General features: G+C 51.3%; 5 protein-coding genes across 5 annotated transcripts; 4 read left to right on the top strand and 1 right to left on the bottom strand.

Annotated features, from left to right (window-relative positions):
- Positions 1–483: 483 nt before the first annotated feature.
- BO86DRAFT_53618 (Zn(II)2Cys6 transcription factor domain-containing protein) lies at positions 484–2,515 on the top strand. Its single transcript, XM_025677454.1, has 4 exons — positions 484–616; positions 727–1,236; positions 1,293–1,472; positions 1,533–2,515. Exons 1-4 carry the CDS (start codon positions 539–541, stop codon positions 2,430–2,432), a joined length of 1,668 nt encoding a protein of 555 aa, XP_025529090.1. The 5' UTR covers positions 484–538; the 3' UTR covers positions 2,433–2,515.
- Positions 2,516–6,456: 3,941 nt separating this feature from the next.
- Positions 6,457–8,123, top strand: BO86DRAFT_378076 (P-loop containing nucleoside triphosphate hydrolase protein; the record flags this gene model as incomplete). The annotated part of the gene is made up of 3 exons (XM_025670611.1): positions 6,457–6,623; positions 6,678–7,157; positions 7,205–8,123. The coding sequence occupies 3 exons, from the start codon at positions 6,457–6,459 to the stop codon at positions 8,121–8,123; spliced, it is 1,566 nt and encodes a 521-aa protein (XP_025529089.1).
- Positions 8,124–8,927: 804 nt separating this feature from the next.
- On the top strand, positions 8,928–10,369 carry BO86DRAFT_388077 (kinesin family protein). The gene has a single exon (XM_025671766.1). The coding sequence runs from the start codon at positions 8,961–8,963 to the stop codon at positions 10,314–10,316; it is 1,356 nt and encodes a 451-aa protein (XP_025529088.1). The 5' UTR covers positions 8,928–8,960; the 3' UTR covers positions 10,317–10,369.
- A 357-nt stretch (positions 10,370–10,726) lies between these two features.
- BO86DRAFT_378074 (uncharacterized protein) lies at positions 10,727–11,153 on the bottom strand (the record flags this gene model as incomplete). Its single annotated transcript, XM_025670610.1, has 3 exons — positions 10,727–10,764; positions 10,822–10,863; positions 10,919–11,153. The coding sequence occupies 3 exons, from the start codon at positions 11,151–11,153 to the stop codon at positions 10,727–10,729; spliced, it is 315 nt and encodes a 104-aa protein (XP_025529087.1).
- A 4,419-nt stretch (positions 11,154–15,572) lies between these two features.
- Positions 15,573–16,620, top strand: BO86DRAFT_335953 (carbohydrate esterase family 5 protein; the record flags this gene model as incomplete). Its single annotated transcript, XM_025668895.1, has 3 exons — positions 15,573–15,852; positions 16,010–16,197; positions 16,260–16,620. The coding sequence occupies 3 exons, from the start codon at positions 15,573–15,575 to the stop codon at positions 16,611–16,613; spliced, it is 822 nt and encodes a 273-aa protein (XP_025529086.1). The 3' UTR covers positions 16,614–16,620.
- Positions 16,621–17,347: the final 727 nt, after the last annotated feature.

Below are 17,347 nucleotides of genomic sequence, written 5' to 3'. Positions count from 1 at the left end.
TAATTCGGACCCTTCTTATAGTAGGAAATTCAGGGTTTTTAGAGGCCGAAGGTATTATTATTAGGATTCTTTATCAAGGAATATCTTTTATTATTCTTTTCTATAAGGATTATTAGAGATTATATGTAGATTTAATTCTCCTGCGTACGATTTTCCCGGCAGATTTTTTGTTTTGCCGAGTGGTCGTAATGGTCTTCTGTATGGCACTTGGAATGCCACTCGTGGCTAGCGTAGTATCGCAAAATCTCCGGGTTGAAATGTCCATAGTAACGAGGATTTTTGCCCCGCACAAGCGTGCCAATCCGGGCGTCATCACCTAGACCTACTTCGTAGACTAGATTCAATAGACATATATTTTGTCTGTACTATAAATAACTCATCCGGCTACTCCGATCGACTAACCCAAAGGGGTCAAGTTGCAACATGTGACTCAGATGATTATCGATAACATCGCCTGCATCGGCTCACACTCCCCCCTTCTCACCTGTCAGCTCTATTCAATGAACAGAGTTAAAACCCGCTGCATCTTGCTAAATCGATGCCCCGAGTTGCTCCGGGACAGCGAAAGCGGTCGTATCGTCCCAAGACGCGCACCGGCTGCTTGACCTGCAAGTATGTGCTCCCCACAATTCGATGGGGTCCCTGCTGACCGAGTTTAGAAGTAAGTGGGATTGGTAATCCCAAATGAAACAATTGTCTGTCGATGACTTACTGAGAACGCTAGAGCGACACGTCAAGTGTACTGAAGAGCTCCCGAACTGTCTGCGCTGTACCTCAACCGGCCGTGTATGCGACGGCTACGAGATTCCACCCCCATCGCCCCCGTCTAGCCTCACGACATTGCAATCAAACCCATTCACAAGGCCGCTCGTTCCCCGGTCACTCAGTGATGATCTACTTATCTCGAACCAGGAGCGCCGTTCGTTCCAGTTTTTCATAGCCAAGACTGCCCTGCAGCTGGCTGGCGACTTCGAATGTATCTTCTGGGAACGCCTGCTGCTGCAGTCTGCGCACCATGAGCCGGCGATTCGCCATGTTACTGTTGCATTGGGCTCGCTACATGAGCGCTTGGAGCGTGATGCGGGCACTCTCTACCAACCCGGCTCTCAGACCATGCACGACCCCTTTGCTTTGCGACAGTATATATGCGCCATGCGTTGTCTGATGCCGGCGCCGGGCGGCTCACAGCCCCTTGATGTCTGCTTAATGTCCTGCATCCTTTTTGCTTGCTTCGAGGTAAGGGTTTCCGTCTACTCTCCCGTGAGAAGATGTGCATACTAGCTAAGCTCAAGGCAATGCGCGGCCAATACGGTTCGGCCATCACCCACATCACCAGTGGACTAAAAATTCTCGATGAGCTTCGAGCCAATCCATTCAACACATCCACGGCTCTGAGTAAAGGTCGCATGCCGTATGTCCCCATCGACGTTGTGTGTGGGCTCTTCACTCGCTTGCAAGCGCAAATCATTGTGGTACGGTGCCCACTCCCGGCAGAGTATAGGCGTCCGGTTACTAATCGTAGAACGCTACAGACCGTACACCGCATGAGCGCAGAGCGCTGCAACCTTTGGCCTGAGCTGGTCATTGACCTGGACAGACCCATCGTGTTTCACTCGTTAGCCGACGCGCGTGAGACCCTCGAGATCTACACGTACTACTACCGGCAGCGCAATACGGAGCTGCAACACGAACGTACAAAGGCGGAGCAATATTCTCCTTTCCCAAAGTCCATAGAGCTGGTGAATGGGTTGAACCGCGCGGCTGTGGCTCTGCGTGACGTCTCGATCTCCCTGCTGGATCGCTGGTCTACCGCACTGGACGACTTTCTGCGTGAGCGCAACACTTTTCTAACGGACCGCGAGCGGCGTGGTCTCGCAGTGCTCCAGCTACGGAAGTTCGACTGCTTGGTTTCGCTAGATATATTCAAACCTGCGGGTCAGGCCGAGGCAGGGGATAATGTCGATTGGGATAAATACTGTGCCTTTTTCGAAGAGATGGTCACTCTAGGCGAGTCCCTTGTGGGACTTTCCTCGAATCCTTCTTTTTCTCCCTCAGATTCGGCTGCTTCGTCTCCATTACCGACTCCTAAAACCTTCTCTCTCGACCTCGGCATCATAGCAGGTATGTTCAACGTCGCCGTGCGATGCCGTGATCCTCACATCCGCCGGCGAGCCGTACGGGTGCTTCGTGCCTCTGCGGTTCAGGAAGGGGTGTGGAACAGTGCCGTCGTGGCGGCGATCGCCGACAAGTGGATTGAGATCGAAGAGGAGGGTCTAGATAATGTTGCGAGCTGTACTGATGTTCCTGCTGTCGCACGAGTGTCGGACTTCTTGCCCGTGTTCGATGGTGAGGAACCTACCGCGCTGGTCTATTATAGCCACTCAGCTCCGATGAATGCTGGGAGTGTACGAAAAGAGATTTTCAGGTGGTGATAATTGCTTGGTTTAGATGAATGTTTAGACTCCGAGGGTTTTCTATGCTTTCAAACCGGTTATTTTGTCATTTGATCCACTGGAAGCTCTATAATACTTGAGATCCCCTGGCCGCTCAACTTGATCTCGAATGAGGCTTGCCGCGGTTCTGGATGGGTCCGCGGCATGACAGCCCCGTCAGCAGCGCAAGCGATGACCCTGAAGTTGACACACTCAACCAAAGTTTCTACAGACTCCAGCAGCGAAGTCAAATCCCCCGCCGGGCGTCTCCCCTACTACACTGAGAGGCAACATCGCCATGATCCTGCCATGACGCAACCCTTGCCACCACCCACAGTATACGTTTACCACCCCGATAATAAAATCCCCCACCCGATTATTACCTTAGATTCCACCACACGAAATTCACCTAACGAGCTTATATCTGACGAGACAATCCCAAACATCTATCACGATTCCCACAACCACAATGCCAGACCCAAACGACCAAGCCTTTTTCTACATGCGCTGGAACGACTCCGAACAACCACTCAATGCCGACGACGATGAAGAAACCCGGATGCTTGCCGCAGAATTCCATGGCGATGCCCCAGTAGACGAGGAGAGTACCTCGCCGTCGCAATCCGAAATTGATTCTGGGACTACGGCGAGGGATTCCCCAATCCTAAGTATGGAGTCGATGCCGTATTCTCGCGGGCAAGAGAACGTGTACATCACGTCTTGGCACAGTTGGCCCGACTATGAATAAAGCGCCATTCGAATTTATGATAGTCTTAGGGATTTCTTGAGGACGAGAGGGAGAGTCGAAATGAAATCGGGAGCGAATGGAGTTCTCAGGGAGCATGCATTGTGATGAAGAGCTGTGGACAATTTTGGTGACTTGGGTACCAAGTTAAAAGGGTGTCGTGGAGTTCGATATGTGGCCACGACTCAGCTGGACAAATATACAGGGTCCTTTTCTCCCTTTGACAGGGTGCGCGAAATCAATAAATGATCGATGACAATCAACTCCTTCACAAACTCTTCTTAGATCCTTTTCTGGGGAGCATGAGACCTATCTCTTTCTCCTTGGAAGAGGTTGCAGCTCCACACTGTATTGCCGGATTTTATGTTGCGCAGCTCGCGTCAGGGCTGTAAACACAGATCTTGCGTTTATTAATTCAGGGAATGAATAGCTCTTAAGACCCGCTGTCTTGGGAGGTTGCTCTTTTGCTATCGTAGTAAATTGATGTGCTGAACGTGTGATACTGAGGAAGAGTTGCCACCGTCCCGTGTCAGGACAAGCTCTTCACAGCTTCTTATCAAATGCTGTTACTCTGGCATCAATCCTGCCAAGTAAGCAAGCCAAGAAGAATGATCCGTATGCAGGTCTAGGTTGAACAGGGGTTTAGAGAAGCACGGTCCATGAACGACATATCAGCGTTGCTTTTCTCTGACAAAGTGACGTTCATAGATATTTCTCGGTGGGTTTTGATTGTCGGTTGTTGTAGCTATGTAATGACTCCTCGAGACGTGCATTCGCCTGAGGACTTGCTTCAAATCAATGGCAGAATCATCAGGAACATCGATAGTCTGGCTATCAGCTTCAAGTGTAAGTCAGCCCTTGGGAATGGTCGAAAGGAGAGCCTTTGCTCCCTTGAAGAGCTTAGACGTTAGCATTGATACTGGCACTCGCGCTAGCAATTAGCCTTGTGCAAACAATGCACGAAGTTGACATCCTCATACAAAGCTTCTGTAAGTTTCGGAAACAAAGTGAAATTCCCCGCAAACGTTGCCGCTACCTCATTCACAGGCGACATTCCAATTATCATGTTATGATGCAACCGTTGCCACCAGCATTATATATAGACAGCGTACCTAGTCATAATATAAGAACAATCTGAACTAAGTCTCTCCAAATTGACAACATACAAAACTTCCACAGCGCTTCCGCTTGATCGTCCCGATAAACTACACATTAAGTCACCCTTGTTCTCTCTTATCTGGCCATCCAGCCAATAGAACGCCATGCCTACAATGCGTACTTTCGGATCCGACGGAACCCCGTATGTCGGGTCCTGGATTGATACGCAAAACATCCTCCAAAGCAGGGAATTTCGAGTGGTGGACGCATACAACGCCGAGCTGTCAAACGAACACAATGACGCCTCACATCAACAACCAGGAGAGAGGCCTTGGGCTGCGGCGGCGGACGAGCTCAACTTCCCCAGTTATGGGGAAGAGGATCTTCGTAGCCTGGACGAGGAGCTGATAGCTTTTATGAACACATATCATGACAATGACTTGCCTAATGGTTCTTGGCAGCCTAACTAGCTGCGAAGACCCGGCTTTGTAGATCCAATGGTGATTTCCTTGCTGTACCGCAATGTTATTGCTTTTGACCTGATGCTCTAACTCATTTTGATCTTGAGTTGAAAACAAGTTGTTCATAATTACTCTGTTAGTACTGGTTGTTACGATATAGTACCACATGCGAAATGGCGACATGATATAACGTCTTCAGATTATAGTACGTATTAATTGTTCGGACTTCTTTACATTTTGATAGGGAACTATGTCTAACCACTTATTTTAGATCATATAATTGAATGGACGAATTGGCTAAAGAATGATGGTCAGTTCGTAGACATGGACCAACAAGATGAGTGCTTTTATAGATCATTGGGGACCTGTAGTAACCTGCAGATTAAAAGCCTCACCGGTGAGAGCCCTTGCATGAACGGCCGGTCTCAACAAGTCTATATCCCTATGGACTGTTTGTATAGACTCTAAACCCCCAAATCCTAGCCCCTGCCTCAGCCTACCTTACAGGCGGCTTTGCAATAACCATATCATGACGCAATCATTGCCACCAGGAGGGTACATGTACATCGTCAATCGAGACCATTCAAACCAACTCTAATGTCTTCTTCAGATTTGGCTCCACGATTCGATACACAAACTATACCGCCCACGTACATTGACAGAGAAAACTTCAATACTCTCTTCCCCTCCTCTTACACTTTACAGCAATAAAATACCATTTACCCTTGCCCAATCTATACTCTACCAACCACCATGTCCGACCAGACCAACAAGTCCGAATTGGATATAATCTACGAGCTCATCGTAGGCAGAGAACTCGCGCGGAATCTCGGGGCCACCAACGCCCACCCTCGGCCGTCCGATCCATCACTGCCACAATTCCAGGAGACGAAACTAAACAGACAGCCTAATAAGGAGCTGCTGTTTGCAAAGACAGGAAAGTAAACGTGAGACAGATCAAAACTGCAAGTATAAAAAGAGATGTAATACATTGTGATAAGGCTCACCAGTACTGATCTATTAGGGTGCGTGTGGAACCAGGCGTGGGGAACATAGGGTAATGAAATGTTCTTGTTATTAAATTAGTGGCATAGGTACCTTTATGTTGCTAATGCCTGGCTGTGAATAGTGTTATGAAGATGTGTAGATGAATAAGCCCAAGAGTATAGGACATAAAGGCGTTGACCAATAGATGAAAATACACAAGTTCTTTTAAGGGCGCGGCGTTACACTAATGGCTTTACTTCAAAGTATTATCTTCAATGGAGTACCTGTAGTGTTTGAAACAGCAATCTCTTTGGGCACTGAATTAACAATGTAGCAATAGAAACAGTTTAGACACAAACCCTTGTTAAGCTTCTATATAGTCTATATTATGAATGATTTGTCTGATATCCCCTATTGCTTTGTAGTATAGGAAGAATTTCAATTCACAACTACGGGCCTTTTCTATATAAACGCTGAGATAGGAGCTTTGTCATTGACATAGTATTGTTACTCATTGTACAATAGCATTGTGTCTCATTCCTTCTTTGTTACTTGACGGATGTCCTCCACTAGATACTTTGGTTCGGGAACAGCAATCATCTTATAAAAACACCATCTCTTCTCATCCTCCTCCGCAACCACCATTCTTGTCTCTCTCTGTCTATCTTGTTGAGCATTTCTTGTATGTCCCGACACCAGCAAACCGACCCTATCGACAAAAGCAACCGTCATCATGCCTAGCTTCCTGCGAACCTCGCAAGCCCTGCTGCCCCAATCGAAGAAGCTGCACGAAGCCATCTTGTCCCGGTACATCCCCGGCTATACTCTGATGTCGCACTTCGCGACGCACCACCTGCGTCTCGATTTGACCAAGTACTTCTCCCAGCTGACCTTGGCGATGTTCGTGTAATACTTCACGAAGCACCTGGCAGCCATACTCCGCCGCGTTTTCAGCTTCCTGTGCACAACCACTGTCGAGATCACCCCAGACGACGAGGGATACAAGTTCTACCTGTTCTGGATGGCGCACCACAAGCCCCTGAACAAGGTGGCGGGGTACGTTGTCACGACGGACTCCAAGGACGATGAGGATGGTGATGTCGGTGTCAGCGAGAGCCCAGCCGACGCAGACACATACGACGAGGAGATCAGCGACTTCGACGACTGGCGCAAGACAATCGCTCTGATTCGCACCCAGCGTATTAGCTTCACCCCGCACCCGGGCACCTATCTGAACTGGTACAAGGGGCGGCCCGTGAAGATCCAGCGCATTCGGCAGAAGGTCGAGAAGGTCGAGAAGCATCACGGCAAGGGGGCAACCAGCACCACCACTACCAGTGATACCCTTCGCATCACAACCTTTGGCGGCGGGCTGTCCTTCCACAAGAAGATGAGCTACGAGGCACAGATGGCCTACCGCAACCACGTGAGCAAGTACACGGTCATCTACGAGAATCGGGGTACTGGGTGCCCTGCATGAGGCGCACCCCGCGCGCCATGTCGACGGTCGTGCTGGATGAGGACTTGAAGTCCACCTTCCTGGAGGATATCAAGGAGTATCTGCACCCCAAGACCCAACAGTGGTACAACAGCCGCGGCATCCCTTACCGCCGCGGGTACCTCCTGCACGGCCCCCCGGGCACCGGCAAGACCAGTCTCTGCTTCGCCGCTGCGGGCTACTTCTCCCTGCCGCTGTACCAGCTCAATCTCACCATGAAGGAGATGACGGACAGTAACTTGGCGTTTATTTTCCGCTCTTTCCCCTCGCATTGCATCGTCCTCATGGAGGATGTGGACTGCGTCGGTGTGGCGCAGGAGCGGGCGAAGACCCCCCGTTCCAGGAGGGTTCCGCAGCACCAAGTTGGGGTTCCAATGCCTCGTCATCATGGGGATTCCTCTTCTTCTCGTGAGCCAGCTAACCATGTCACCCTCAGCGGGCTCCTGAATGCCATTGACGGCGTCGCCGCCGGCGAGGGCCGCATTCTCATCATGACCACCAACCATCCCAAGAAACTCGACGAGGCCCTCACGCGCAACGGCCGCGTGGACCTTACCATCGCATACACCTACACCAAGACCCCGGAGATTATCAATCTCTTCAAATCGATCTACTCCGAGGTTGACGGTGATCGGGATGCCGCGGGGGACTCCGCTGTCGACGTCTATGCCCGTCAATTTGCTGACCTTGTTCCGCCGGAGGAGCTCAGTGGGGCAGAGATCCAGGGATACCTGCTTCGGCACAAGAAGTGCCCGCAATCTGCTATTCAGGGAGTAGGTAAGTGGCTCGAGGAGACTGAAGCTATGCGCGGGGGACGTCGAAAGATACCTACTGATAGCCCGACACAGCCCAGCGCTTCTACTGACGTTCGATCCGCGGCTGATTCGGAGGAGTTTTCCTGACTTTGATGCACCAACTAATTACGGGCTTCACGGATTTAATGGTGACAGCCTCGCTCAGCGTTCTTTATTAGGATCACAATCAATGGATAATAGGGAACTGTCTGGGTGGGGATACAAAAATATTGCTTGTCAACTTTGAAAGCTGTCAGATATAAGAATTGAAGGGTTTAGTTTATCCATTGCACGCGTAATAATCTTTCAGTAATTATTGATTCAAGGATCCACAGTAACACTACAAACCATAACAAACTGTTACTTTATGGCTAAGTGCCCGTAGACTGAAAGTCCTTTCTGCTCAAGGAACTCACTTTTCCCGAAGCCATTATCTCCAGAATGGCAGACAATTCTTGTCTTTCTTTGTCATTTTGTTGTCTGTGCCACTTTTGCTGTCTTGGGCAACAATACTATTTCACATCTGAACACCACCTCGACCCCACGTACAACACATTTCATCAGTCAATCCACGTATACACAACACAAACTACAGCCTTCAAAGATATGATCAGAACGGTTGTGCCTTGGTAATCATGAGGAAAACTCACATCACAATCATACTTGATCTCTGATAACATCGATCTAGCCGATGGTTCTCTCCATAGGATCCCAAATCCTGTCAACTGTACTCCGTACTATAGCGACATCAGATAAGATATAAGAGATGCTATCAGCACGTGACCATCATCGCCTCTCCAGCCCCACCGGCCGGGGTGGAGAAATCCCCGAATGTCCGGCATCCTCGAGGACCAAATGTTTAAGAAGCTCAATTTCTCAACCTTAGATCTCTTCTCTCATGACCAGCACCATCAACTAATCAATCCCATTATTCAGACACAAAAGATGCAACCCTGCTCCGTCTTCGTCCGCTGGCGCCCCCTCCCACCCGACGCGTCCGACCCCGCCGAACTCACTCGCAACTATGAACCCCACCCCAGCCACAACCGCATATCAATATCCCTTCCCCCGCAGAGTCCGCAAGCCCGTCCCTGGAAAAGCAGCCACGCGTTCACTCACATCTTCGAGTCGAGCGACACGAACCGCGCTGTGTTCGACGCCGTGGTTGCGCCCACTTTACCCCGGGTCCTCACCGGCGGAACCAGCACCGTCTTCGCCTACGGCCACTCCGGCAGCGGCAAGTCCCACACCATCATCGGCTACGACTTCGAGCATCGCGAGCAGTACGGGCTGTGTCTCGCAGCAGCGCAGCACTTGCTGGACGCCCTGCACGCGGTCAACACCAACACCACCGACAAAACATCCCACCTCGGCCTCGGCCTGCGCATGTACGAGCTCCGCGGCAACGCGGCCTTCGACCTCCTCAACGACCACAGCAAATGCCACATCCGCGAGGGCGGGGACGGAAAGACGCACGTCCGCGGGGAGACGGAGGTGCTGGAGCACGGCCGCGTGCGGGTGCGTCCCATCGCCACGAAAGCGTGCTGGAGCTTTGATGAGTTCCTCACACATCTCCGTGGTGGATTGGCGCTGCGCGCAACGGGGTCTTCGACGGTGCATGATCTGAGTTCGCGGACGCATGCCGTGCTGGAGGTGGAGATCGTGTCGCGCGCGCTGCTGGCGGCGCGGGAGGCGGTCGTGGAGCGCGAGTCGGATTTCGTGCCTGTTGCGAAGCGGGCGACGGATGTTTATCTTGAGGAAAGTTTGAGGGGGTTAGTTAAGGATGCAGAGGGGAAGTACGTGCCTAATCCCGAGTATCAGGTGAATCAGGCGCGGATTGATGCGGCGGAGGCTAAGAAGGCTGAGTTCCAGGGGTGTGTCGATGATGCAGTGAGGAAAGTGGAGGAGGTACTGAGGACAGCATCGCATTTCTGTCTTGGGGGCAAGTTGGTGTTGGTCGATCTGGCGGGGTCGGAGTTCTACCATGATAAGACTATTGCGGCGGTCCCGCGGCCGAAATTGTCTCCCCAGGAGCAGCGCGAGGGCAGGCAGATTAATACGGATCTGCTCGCGCTGAAAGAGGTCATTCGTGCGAGGGCGGCCAGGGCGGCCAGGATCCCGTATCGGTCGTCGCCGCTTACGATGGTGCTGAGGGAGCATTTCCAGGGGACGACGGGGCAGGGGGCCGATGCTTGCTCGAGGATGATTTTGACCGTCTCCCCAGCTTTGGGGCAGGGGGCGGCCACGGCCAACACTTTGAAGTATGGGAGTTTGGTCGGGGGCCTGGGGCCTGGGAAGTGAAAGAGAAGATTAGTATGCTTGACCACAAATACAAATAGAGAACCAAGACTATGAAGGGTCGCCAAGAATCTCTGTGAGAGATGGAACTTGAACTCATGTACATTGTCAATGTAGTAGGAGTTGAGGAAATCGTCGATGATTGACATGATGCTCTACCGGGATAAGTACTAGTAGGACGGTGAAGGTTCCGCTGTTTCTTGATTCCACGAAGTCGACATATCTAGGTCAACGACACGGATTACTATATTCAGGAAAGGCATTGTCTATGACTTGTAGATTCACAACAGCGATTCAACAAACGCTGCACTTGTCTTCAAGTGAGCCCCCTCGACGGACATATCAGCATGTACATTTCCTAGCCAATCCAACACTTCCCTCACACCGTGACCTCCACTCATCGAAACAAATATTTAACCGCAGATGTGAGCACCGCCGGAGATTTGGTAACCTGAAGTCCACAGTCAGTATTTCTCACCCCAAACGTTCGCGAACACCAGTGACTTACCACTAGCGTCGTACAAGAAACCATCGCTGTGGATATAGACATCTAGACCATAACATCAGTGTCTGCTCGAAGCACAAGGCCAAAGCAAAGAGCATACCGCCGTAGCTGGAGGGCCAGGTGTAGGTAACCGAGTTTTTGGAACAGACGCTGCTGTCGACCCAGAAAAAGCCCCAGCCGCCGCCGATGGTCACGGAGCCGCCGTTCTTGAGCTGGATGTCGGAGCCCTGGTTGTCCTGGATCCAGCCGTTCTTGCCGTAGTTGTTGTGGAAGTGGGTGGCGGACACGCTCAGAGCGGAGACGAGGAGGACGGCGAGGGACTTGAGGAAGTGCATGGTGGGCAGGGGTGATGATTCTGTGTAGAGACTTGTAGATGAGGATGATGTTGATGATGGTAGTGATGAGAGGTTGTTTTCGAATGGCCATTCAGAGGTTTATATAATTTTCAGGCAAGATGAGGGCACTCAATGCCATTGCACCTTTCCGTGACGGCCCCCACATTCTTCCCAGTGAAAGGCGCCCATCTGACTCTCGCTTCGCTCGCTTACCTGCAGAACAGTCCAAATGTATACTGTAGGCTGCGGAAATTCCCGCAAAGGTGGAGTGAAAAAAGTGCTATATCAGTGCCAGACACGGAGATCGTAAGGGTCGAGCCGCACCGGGGAAGGACGCAGTGCTCAGCTGGACGAGGCTAGACCAACGCTAAGCATGCAGGGTCAGCCTTAGACACCTTAAGTATAGTATAGTATAGCAAACTAATTTACCATGCTAACCCCTTCTGGAAAGTCCTCTCCTCCTTACCGCCAGATCCAGATCGTCATGAGACGCGCCTGTGCTGAAGGGGTTTCCCCAGACTGCCTGAATCGGGCTGGACCATGCTGACATGCGTCCATAGCCGCCGCCACAATTCCCCAAAAACGAATCGCCAGCGCACGCGGAAGGCAGGGGTTAAGGTTTGTTTCTGTGCTTGTGGAACAAGACGCTCGTATTGTCTGTTCGAGAAGTGCTGCAAGGCGTCCAAGGGGAACTCGTATCCGCAAGTGAAATCGGTCTGTTTGAAGCGAATGGCTGGAATATCTAGGAATCGGAGTCGGCATCTTATTTCAAGGGGCGGGGTTTGCTTAGCCGAATCAAGACTAGACAAGCCTCTTAGTCCCGGATCATCCAATTGGCTGATTTAGAGAGTGAGACATTCAGCGAGAGAAGAGGAGATCGAGAGGGGACGATGTAACCTTCTTTATAGTTTACCTCGGGCTTTGGGGTCAGGCTATCACTTTGGACTTTTTGACTCTGGCTACTTCATAGAAGAGTTCTATTGGCAATGGTCAGTATCGAGGTAAAAAGGTATGAATGAATCGAAGGCCGTAGCGACGTCACACAGAGATATCGCCTAATCAGCCGACTTAGAAAAGAAAAGAAAATAGGCTTTGGAACCGCAGTATGCAATCAAACAAGTCAACCCTGTACAACGTAGCCAGCTAGCACATGGCTACTGACTTCGTATTTGTCTCAAACTGATACCTTTCCCCGTGAAGCGAATATTCACCTGCTGCGGCTAGGGCTCGTGGCTAGGTTTCCATTCTGCAGACAAATACCCAGTCCGGAGTACATTCATCCCACTGCTTGATCCAGGGCCAACTCCTCTCGACGACTTGCTCACCTCATTCGACTTTCTCACGTGGGAATCAAATGTTTGCATTTATCCGTTGCAGGAGAGATTCCAGAGGCTCTTGTGATTCCAGTGCCCGAATCTGGGACCTGAGCGCCTTGCAGCGGGCGGACTTGGATCAGCTGTACGTCGAGCACAGGAGGTGAGACAAACAATCTCACGAGAACTGTGTTTGCTATCGTCTATTCCAACGGTCATCGTCCACAAGGTCTATGATAATTACGCAAGGGGCCAGCACAAGCTCGGTGTTATCCATCGCCTTCGACTTAGCACTAGCCCCACTTATCCACCAACACAGCAACAGAAATTTATCGGGGGCTGAAGGTTGAGATCTGCTGGTCATCTCGTCACTCTAAACGTTATCTTATAAAACGTACGATTTTATGCCATACTGGGTTGGTGATGGCGCCATTTGGAGCTCTTGCTTGTCGTCCTCAGTGGATTACGCTGTCCCAAGCAGTTCCAAGCATACGCCGTTTCCCCAACAAGACAACCGCACAGGCGATTCGCAAGAAGCTCAACTCCTTCCCAATCGCTCCTGAACTACATGCTTAGAAACTTATTGATATTTGCACAGACGTTTGAAAATGCGACCGAGTCACATAACAGTTGATCGAGAGGAATGAGCAGCTTATAGCTAAGGTTTTGACACGTGCATCCATCATGAAAATGTCGTATTCTGCAAGTGTTACATATGCTGAGCACTTCATCAGAACCAGAACGCCCCCAAGAGTACCATTGCCATTGAAGTCGAAGTTTCCTTGTTTTACCTTGGCGGTCTGGCAATTATGCGATCTCGCGTGAAGCTGCCTGCTTTCTTGAGCCCAATCGCACTTTCTCTATCAGTATAACACGCCTAGAACTAGTATATCCGGTCAAAGATATACATTGTTTAGGTGATTATGCTTATTAATATTTCCGCTACAGCATGTCTACCTACAGTTTACCCTTGGTTTCTTGGTATTACAGTAGTATTCTACTGTATATCAAACGCGGGCTGAATTGAAATCTTTACAATCAATTTTTTTATAGTACTAATTTTTAATCTTTTTATTAGTCTAAGTCGTCGGGTGGGCGGGTGCGCAGTTGACAATGTGTCTATGTGCGCGGCCCAAATGACTCAGATACATATCCGCTTCACCAGCCTCTTTGTCCCATCATTCTACTCTTGAACCATCGAGGGTGAGCTTATACCGTGCATATACGACTAAATTTCTGGATAAAACCCGTTCTAACTAGAGATGATGTACCAAAAGCTTCGTGCTCTCTTCCACCGAACTGACCCGATCAAGAACCCAGCCACGGACTACACACCATTCACCACACCATGCAGTGCGCTGTTCAACACAGCATTCTACATCCACACAGTGCCTGACTAAGATAGCCTTACCAGCGGGCGACTCAAGTGGTATCTGTCACTGTACAAGTCCAGGATCTGGCATCTGATTTAATGGCGTGATGCCTGCACAGAGTATTCCGACGACCGGATATCGCACCAAGGCCTAGCTAGCATTTGTCATAGTGGACTTAAAGCATCTACTCTTCTACTTCAGTCTAGGCCCTCGATGCATGAATGGTAGATCTAACTCGCAGTCACATCTTTGTCCCCACTGGTGAACAACCAAAAGAGGAGTTTTTCGAGCCGGGAAAGCCTGGACTCTCAGCTACGGAACGTGCAGACATCAGTCGGCTTGTCAGCCGCCTTGTGGACCCTGGTGCTGAAACCCACAACAGCCCCAGGGCTATGTATCTCTGTTGCCTATCCACAATGGAAATGATTTGGTTCGGCAGGTGGACTCTACAGGACGGGAAAGAGATTGAGATAGGATTGGCATTCTGGGCTAGGCCATTCGTCCCAGCGGATTCTCGCCGGGCACAAGGGAAAAGCTTGTCAGAGATATCAAGTGTCTAAAGTATGTATTGTGTTGGGGTGTTGGGCCCAGAAAAGGTACGTACCTCTAGATTGATAAGTGCTCATGACGTCAAGTGTCGATCCTCAAATCCCGTTCGAGAAATCGCCAAGGCTGTGCTTTCGAGCGGTACCGAGGCAGATCTCCTTTCGCGCTCTGAAGCTGTTTGTGTACTCCTTAGATCACCAGCCTTCGAGAGGGATGTATCTACCGTCGTCTGGGCCCATTTTACCTGCAAATGCTTCAGGTACAGCCGCAGGTGATCCACGGATCCGAAATGGAAGGACTGGCCAACTGAAACAGACAGACTTTTCCAATTGCTCCGTACCATCTGTACCATGCATGCATGACAGTCTGGCCGAGGTTTCAGCGAGGACAAGCTCAGCCTTTGGACCTGATGATCTCTCTCATCCACGAAGGAAGTTGGTGCCAGTTGGTGCAGGTTGAAGGTTTTGCCGGGGCGGGCCGATTTCCCGATCGGGGCAAGAGGCCTCAAAAATTGGGCGATTGCGGGTACGCAGGAATCACTAGTAGTGGTAGTAGTAGTCGTAGTAGCCCTAATGAACCCCTTAAACCGCCGGAGAGAGGACCCGTCCAGGAACACGATCACCGCCCCAGGGGAAGGAAAGGGACGATCGTTCATCTATCGGCAACAGACCCTGGGTCAGGGAAAGGGTCTGTCTTTGACTCCTTGCGATCCGAGCGCCCCGACTGGCAGCAGTCATCAGTCATCCTACCGGTCTGGCTGCTACACCGACACATAACGGTTCGCCCGCGACGTCGCAGGGTGAGACATTTGCGGCTAACCGTGGATTGTGATGTATCAACCGCACGGTTTCAGGCCTTTCTGCCCGGGGTTGAGCCACCTCCCAACGATGTCAACCGAGCTTCTCGAACAGCCTCGGTGGAAGATGAAACACGCCCGATCCGATCGTGGGCTGGTCAGCTCAACTGACTTGTGAAGGGTCTCAATTTTGAGATTTCGGACGAAGTATAAGGTTGAAAGGTTTTCACGCGGATTTGGTCGGTCCAGTCCAGTCCAGCTCATCCATCCACTCCAACCAGTGCAGTGCACTTCCTCTCTCTTTCCTCACTCAGGTTGTTCCCTCGTTTACAGAGCTGCGCTCTATCTCTCTCGTTTCAATTGCACGTTTGTTGCTGTCGATCTTTTCATGATGAAGTCCTTCGTTACTCTTTCTCTCCTTGCCACTGCGCTGGCTGCCCCGACCCCGACTCTGCACGGGCGTCAATTCGATCTCTCCTCTCTGCTGTCCGGATCCAGCTCTGGCTCTAGCACCTCCACTGGATCCAGTGGCCTGAGTGCTCTAGCCTCCCTGTTCCCGACCAGTGGTTCGGCGACCGGCAGCACCACCGGCTCTGCAGATACTAGTGGCAGTGCTAGTGGGAGCACCACTGGCACCACCACTAGCAGCACTGACAGCAGCAGTGGCTTGAGTGCGCTGAGCTCGCTCTTCCCCAGCAGCAGTGCCAGCACCACCAGCTCCTCCGGCAGCAGCGATGGGCTCAGCGGTATGATCAGCAGCGTCATGGGTGGTAAGCTTCTGCTCCTTCTTGTGCACCCCTCGGTATACACCATACTCATCCCGACTAGGCTCTAGCACCCAAAACGGAGTCACCTCCAACACCGGCTGCAAGGAGCTGACCTTCATCTTCGCGCGTGGAACCACGGAGATGGGCAACATGGGCAGCGTGGTCGGCCCCGAGGTCGCCTCGGCCCTGCAGTCGCTGACCGGCAACAAGGTCACAGTGCAGGGTGTGGACTACCCCGCCGACTGGGCTGTGAGTCTCCCTCTATCTCTTGAGCACTCCCCGATGGCGTCAAGCTAATCAAGTTACAACAGGGCAACATGGACCTGGGCGCCTCCGGCGGCCCCAAGATGGCCAGCCTGGTCAAGCAGGCGCTGAGCCAGTGCCCCAACACCAAGGTCGTGCTGGGCGGCTACTCGCAGGGCTCCATGGTGGTGCACAACGCCGCCAGCTCCTTGAGCGCGGGCCAGATCCAGGCGGCTGTGTTGTTCGGTGACCCGCTCAAGATGACCTCGGTCGGCAAGCTCGCCTCCAGCAAGGTCAAGGAGTTCTGCGCCACCGGCGACCCCGTCTGCGAGAACGGCGTCAATGTCATGGCTCACTTGTCCTATGGAAGCGATGCCCAGACCGCCGCGCAGTTCTTGGTCAGTGCCGTCGGGCTTTCTTAAGTTTGTGTTGAGGTAGAAGTATGAGGATGCTTATGGTTATGGAATGGCTTATGGATCTGAGAATGGTGATTTCTTGAGCTTGGATATGGGTATATATATGATGAGGTAGGGTGAGATGGCCTGGTGCTGTCTCATTGCTGCTGCTGCTGGTGTTAAATTTTCTTGCACACACTCCTTTTACACATGAATGTGAACACACTTTTCGGGGTACTTACTCTTATATGAATTGAGAGTAGTCTTTTCTAGAATTCCGGAAACAGTTTCCAAGTACCTGAAGTACATATATATGTGTAAAATCTATGCCACTTGTGGGAAGACAGGGCGTTGTAGTTCGGTTTTTATTTCTTTTCTCGGGTGATCGTTCGGAAGGGGCCGAGTAAGCCGTAATAAGGCCCATTAGCGTACAGTATCAACATTTTTCAACCGTACAACAGCGCAGACCGACAGAGCAATCCCTATCCCTCTGAGTCGACCAGCCATCCGGAGAGTCCGAGACAAGAATGACAAATGCGACCGCGTGCAACAAGCCTTCTGGGTTCCCCGGCTTTTCCCCAGAGTCATCCCAGCCGTGCGGGGTCAACTGCCGATCGGTTCTCTTCGTTGGCCTGGTGTTTCGGAATATCCGACATCTTGGCACTTGCTTAACAGATCTTTTATATGCGGCGGATGACCCGCACCCGCACATATCTTGCCCCCCCTGCTTCTCTCCCCTTCTCCACTCTACTCCGCTACAT

This window comes from Aspergillus japonicus (genome assembly GCF_003184785.1).
Source record: "Aspergillus japonicus CBS 114.51 unplaced genomic scaffold BO86scaffold_15, whole genome shotgun sequence".
Classification (NCBI taxonomy): Eukaryota; Fungi; Ascomycota; class Eurotiomycetes; order Eurotiales; family Aspergillaceae; genus Aspergillus; species Aspergillus japonicus.
The sequence above is the reverse complement of the archived record's forward strand: the minus strand, read 5'-3'. Positions and strand labels throughout refer to the sequence as shown.

Bases quoted from the DNA above. Each gene is read 5' to 3' on its own strand.
- BO86DRAFT_53618 (XM_025677454.1), top strand. From the start codon at position 539: ATGCCCCGAGTTGCTCCGGGACAGCGAAAGCGGTCGTATCGTCCCAAG. The intron at 1,237-1,292 runs GTAAGGGTTTCC...GCTAAGCTCAAG, and splicing joins TCCTTTTTGCTTGCTTCGAG to GCAATGCGCGGCCAATACGG. The intron at 1,473-1,532 runs GTACGGTGCCCA...AGAACGCTACAG, and splicing joins TGCAAGCGCAAATCATTGTG to ACCGTACACCGCATGAGCGC.
- BO86DRAFT_388077 (XM_025671766.1), top strand. From the start codon at position 8,961: ATGCAACCCTGCTCCGTCTTCGTCCGCTGGCGCCCCCTCCCACCCGAC.